Here is a 6,000-nt window from a genome sequence, read left to right on the forward strand (position 1 = left end):
CTGGACTGGAGTTTCTCAGTTGTACAAAGAGACACGCACAGTTTTAGTTTTAGTATGTTACAGTTTTGGAGAAAAGGTCCAATGTCTGCAATGAGGCAGGTTGGAAGACTGGGACTGTCGATAGACACAAAATGTTGGAGTAACAGCAAGGCAGCCAGCATCTCTGGATGGAAGGAATGGGTGACGTTTCTTTCTTCAGACTGAGGGGACTGTATCCTTGCTTATGTGAGGACCATTCAAAAGTCAGAATACCGAGAGGAAGAGGCAGTTCCTGAAACTGGTGGTGTGTGTTTTCAGGGTTTGTATCTTCTGCCTAACAGGAGCGGGGAGAAGCATAGATACAGGTCCTTTGGTCCAACTTGCCCTTGCCAACCACGATGCCTATAATACCATCTACAATAGTTCCACCTGCCTGCGTTTGGCCCATATTCCTCTAAACCAGTCCAAATATCATTTAAATGTTGTTATAGTACCTGTCTCAACTATCTTCACTGGCAACTTGTTCCATATACCCACTACCCTCTGTGTGGAAAGGTATTAAATGTTTCTGCTCTCACCTTCAGCCTATGAATTCTGCTTCTTGACTCCCCTATTCTGGGTAAAAAAACAGGGCATCTACCCCATCCATTCCCCTCATGATCTTATACACCTCTATAATATCACCCCCTCGTTCTGCTCCACTCCAAGGAATAAAGTCTTAGCATGCACAACCTCTCCCTACAGCTTGGGCCCTCAAGTCCTGGCAACATTCTAGTAAATCTTCTCTGCACTCTTTCCGGCTAAACAACATCTTTTCTGTAGCACCATGACCAAAACTGAACACAATTCTCCAACTGCAGCCTCACCAATACGCCAAATGTGGCCTGTTGATATGTTGTATTATTCTGTGACTCTATTACTAATGAAAGCAAGATCGTCTTAAAATTAGAAAATGCTGAAGCAGTCGGCAAATGGGGGAACATCTATCTGACTTGCTGGTTTGACCGCATTTTCTGTTTTTGTTTCGGATTCCCAGCACCGATAGGACTTTAATTTCCAGACTGTTATTGCTCATGACTTTTACCCAATAGAGCAGCCGATGAGGAATGTGATATGTTGAAAAGGGGCGACTGATTAATTTGGTTTCCCGAATGAATCGAGGTATACGAACTGTCATCGTTCAGCAAAGCACAAAGTTTCACTCCCAGGAAACACACACATACGACATTGAGTCGCTTTTAGTTTAAAAGTCGCCGCGATAAACAGAAGCTCCCTGATCATCTCAGTCTTATTTAATTAACTTTTCATTTATCTCATTTGCAACATCCCCAAACATCGCGCTATTTATTAAAATGTGACTTTGCTCGACTGCTCCTATTGAAATATGCCAGTAGTCATGATTTAAAATATTCCACATTGCCCGGTTTAGTCATAAAAAGATATTCCTGGTCTGCAGATCACATGAGCGAACTAGTTCATGTGCAACAAGCTACGCTTCCAGCTGCCTTCACCCACGCATGTTTTTTGGGGGAATCTCAAGTCACTTCAGAAATGAATCCTGCCAGTTTCTTCTTATAGGATTTCATCAGTCGGAGTTGTGTCAATGCACAGTATTTCATCACTCAAAGATTTCATGAACTGAAAAGGGGCGAAAGTTCAACTCTATAGCAGATTTCAATCTCGCAAGCAAAGCGTTATGTGAAAGTAATTGTTAAACGATTGGAAAGGCACAGAGTGCTAGAGTAACTCAGCAGGTCGGGCAGCATCCCTGGAGAACATGGATAGGTAACATTTCGGGTCGGGACCCTTCTTCAGACTCAAAGAAGAGTCCCGACCCGAAGTGTCACCTATCCATGTCCTCCAGGGATGCTGCCTGACCCGCTGAGTTACTCCAGCAATTTGTGCCTTTCCTTGGTAAACCAGCATCTGCAAAATTCCGTGTTTCTACATGTTGAACGATTGGAGTTCCCTTTACCGCCCCCGCTACGCGCTGTGCTGATTAAGTGTGGAGTTGAATCAGAGAGTATGAATCAGAGTCTAATCGGGACATATTACTGGGAGAAACGCAGTTTAATCACACTGACGTTACTGTGTGGGGGCAACACGAAAACCTCGACGAGAAAATAAATCAGAGGAAGCCATGAAATTAACCGAGAACCGCAAAGAAAACTTTGTTAGAAATGGCCCTTTTGCCTGCTCGCTCCGGCGGCGACCGGGCTGCCTTTAAGAGCATTAATAGTGGTCACAGATAGACTGGGAATCTGCTGCTCGTGGTTTACGTCATCCCACGGAGCCCATTCATATCTAGAACATGCACAATAGTAAACAAGCCAGCGAAGCGTGCAGGTTCAACATTTGACAAATAACGAGGAAGATGGAATAAACCAAGTCATCCTGCTGGGAATTCCAGTTTTACACATATACGCACACACATGCGTCCCTGGAACAATTGCAATACAATTCCGAGGTCTACATTATGCACTCTGTATATTTTCCTTCGTTGTAAACATTGTACTAGAGTTTGGCTTGATTGTGTTTATATATCGTGCGGTGTCATTTGATTGGATGGCAAGCAAAACACTGTACCTCGGTACACGTGACAATAATAAACATGGAACTGCATCTTGAACTCAATACTCTTAAAGAGAAAAAATAAAGCGAAGGAGCTGTCGTGAACGCGAAGACCTCACGACATTTCCCTTGAACTCTTCCCCATGAGTGGAACTTATTGTTGCGGCGTGGAATACTATTATTATTTGTTTGTGTTTATGTGTACATATAGGTGTGTGTGTGTGTGTGTGTGTGTGTACACACACTGAACTTTTTTCTCATTTATTATATTGTTTAGAGTGCATTGTGTTTACATATTCTGATGTGCAGCTGCAAGTAAGAATGTCATTGTTCTATCTGGGACATATGACATTTAAAAAAACTCTTGACTCTTAAACTGTGTTCACCGATAATATATAACGGGATTGACGGCGAGTCAAATCGCCTTCAAGTGACTGAGTTGGTGCTCTATCTGTTCCGAAATAGAAGTGTTCACACGTTTACAGCGTTCAGAGAGTTCGTGACCGTACACCTTTTCATGCCTCTCCGAAAATTAATATCTCTGAGCACCATTCTCCAAAACAACAATGACCCAGTGTTACCAAGTGCAAACTTAACCCGAATACCAGGAACAGATGCGTTCGACATGGTGCGAATCCGTGGCATGTCTATCAAAGGCGTTAGTACATTTAAGAATGTGTAAATGTAAAACTACGTAACACTACTTATCTCAGCTCACCTAAACTCGGGCTGAAAATCCGGCTTAAGTCCGTAAAAGGAGGTGGAGAGCGTGAGCAGCCAGAGCGGATTGTACTTGCCATGCTCGCACTCCAAGTACGGCGCCGACCACTTGATGTGAGTCTTATCCACCAGGTATCTCATGCTCTTCTTGCGAGTGGAGGGGTGTCCGGACCTCAGGTCGTCCCTCAGCAACCTCCTGTGGAGATAGGAAGCGGGCGAACGCTGGTGTTTCAGCCGGTTAAACCACTCGGTCTCGGCAGTGAGGTTGACCAGGTGGCGAGCGTGGCGAGAGAGATCTTGGAGCAAGATCTGATTGTCCACCCGGGTGGCCTGCAGAAAGACTTGTGGAGGGGAAGTGAAGGGCCGAACATCGAAAGTCACCACCGCCCGATGGACTTTGGGGTCGCCCTCCAGAATGCTCCTCACCAGCGCATGGTACCACTCAATGTCTTCCTTGATTGTCGCCTCCCGCACCCCGTTGGTTTGCAGGATCATGTTCAAGAAATTGGTGGCGTGCACCACTGTGTCCATGGCACTGTGGAGAGACGGGTGGGTGTTCAGGGCATCGGAGACCGCTTTTAAATTCGACAATTGGTACCTCTTGGTACAGTTGGCATAGCCGAGCTTGGCAGGATCCCCAGTATGGAGGAAAGCCCAGACAGGAGTGGGCAGGCTGTCATATTGCTGAAGTGTACCGCCGCCGCCGCCGCCGCCGCTTTGGAAAGACTTCATCGCATTTGGCGACCCGTGGGTGTTGCTTTCCCTGTTGTAATCGGGTTGCTTCTCATATTTGCCCACTTTCCCTCTCTGTTGCGAGTAGCCTCCGCTCAGCCCGTGGCCGGATCCCAAGACGAATCCTACCTGGATCTGGAGTAGCAGAGAAAGCAGGAAACCTGCCATCTCGTCCGCCAGTTCGTTTCCAGTAAACTCAGTTTATGGAGGCAAAGGGAGCCTGGAAGCGGGCACTAGAGATGCACAGATACATTTATAAATAGTCCCAAATGAACGCACCCCTCCATGTCAACGCGTGGATGGATGTCCAGGGCATCGGAGATTGGCTTGGGTCTATAAATACGTTCAGCGCAGGTCACTCGCTATGTCTCAGTGATGCTGTAGTTAGCCGCTTACGTCTCCATCCCAACCGATGGCATTACTGGCTTGTTGGGGGTTTTTTTAAAGCTCCTCATCAGCTTCTGGAGATCCCCGCGGCACCAAATGCCGGAGAGCAAAAGTGGCTTCCGTCCGGGAGACTTTATATCGCCCCATCCTCTCCAGGAGTCAGTCTCAGTAGTGGAGAACACTTTGTGGCGGTGGCGGTGGCAGAACCACTGTCTGTTCGGGAGGGGGTGGCTGTGGGTTAATGCCAAGACGCGGCATTAATCCCACACTTTATTTTCGCACCAAGGCAACTCCACCCGTCCTCTCTCTCTCTCTATCTATCTCTCTCACTATCTATATCTATCTATCTATATCTATCTCGTACGCCCGCCCCCTCTCTCTCTCACTCTCTCTCTCTCTCTCTCTCTCGCACTCACTCACTCCCCCTCCCTCCTCGCCAGGCACCACGACCACAGCCTTTCTCACTCACTCGCTGCTCCGCCAACACCGGCCGCCTTCCCCGCCGCCGGCTCCACCCTCTTCCATGAGCATTGGCCGTCGGCCGGCTCGATGCCCGGAGCTCCCCGGCAGATAGTTGGTGCGGGTCGGCGTCAATCAGCGGGGCGGCTCGCTGGCGCCAGCCTCCACCAGGAGAGGGTGGAGCCCGAGTATCACGTGTAGCAGTAACGGTGGGGGTGATGGTGGAGGGGGGTGATGGTGGAGGGGGGTGGGGGAGAGAGAGAGGCGCAGACAGAGCAGCTAAACAGGATCGCAGTCTCCCTCCCTCCCTCCCTCCCTGGCTGCTGAGTTCAGCCTCTCGGCCAGGCACTGTTGCATCCCCAGTGCGATGCGATCTGTGTTGATGTAATCCTTTATGCGAGCCTTGTAACAAACGAAAACTCTCCCAGATACACATAGACCGTGCACCGCTTTAGGTTCTGTTCAGCCAGCTCGCCGTCATTAATATTCGGAGTCATGTTTAAGCACCAAGTTACAAATACAACTGGCGATGAGAGGCAACTTGGCCGCGTTGGTTGCTCTCCGCGGTGCTGAAAGGACACGCGATCTGAGTGCAATTCCGAGCCCTTCTTTGGTGATATTGGGAGGCCCATCTCCCCAATCTAAACAATGCGACAATAGTTGTTCGGGCGCTGCTCACCACTTATCAGAAAGCAAAGATGCGCAGAAAATTAAACGGGGGAATAGCGACCACGGAAGATCATGCAAATTTATCACAAAATGCTGGAGTAACTCAGCAGGTCAGGCAGCATCTCGGGAGAGAAGGAATGGGCGACGTTTCGGGTCGAGACTTTCCTCCCACACTCCAAAGACGTATGGGTTTGTTGGTTAATTGGCTTGGTATAAATTTAAAAATTATCAGGTCATTTGAGAAAAACAATTTTGCTTCCTCAACGCGACTATTCCATTATGATGACTTCTTTACCATTTGACAAATGTTTTTGGCTAAAATATTACGCAATATTGTTATAATATTTACGCAAGCCATGTAAGAAATGAAAACTCTTCTCTAAATACCCAGAATATTACGTGTGATATTTTACGTGTAATATTTTGTCTAAATATTTTGTATTGCACGCGTTGCTGTTGCTTTTTCAGAATCGGGCGTCACTG

The 6,000-nt window shown here is 47.6% G+C and overlaps 1 protein-coding gene across 1 annotated transcript in view; it reads right to left on the reverse strand.

The window, feature by feature from the left end:
- The window catches only part of gpr158a (G protein-coupled receptor 158a), a 445,865-nt gene extending 440,815 nt beyond the window's left edge, over positions 1–5,050 (reverse strand). The window contains exon 1 of the mRNA XM_078416117.1: positions 3,269–5,050. Coding sequence (XP_078272243.1) covers positions 3,269–4,170 — 902 coding nt within the window. The 5' untranslated portion in view covers positions 4,171–5,050. The remainder of the gene's footprint in view (positions 1–3,268) is intronic.
- Between the last annotated feature and the right edge of the window lie 950 nt (positions 5,051–6,000).

This window comes from Rhinoraja longicauda, chromosome 2, assembly GCF_053455715.1.
Source record: "Rhinoraja longicauda isolate Sanriku21f chromosome 2, sRhiLon1.1, whole genome shotgun sequence".
NCBI classification, from domain to species: domain Eukaryota; kingdom Metazoa; phylum Chordata; class Chondrichthyes; order Rajiformes; family Arhynchobatidae; genus Rhinoraja; species Rhinoraja longicauda.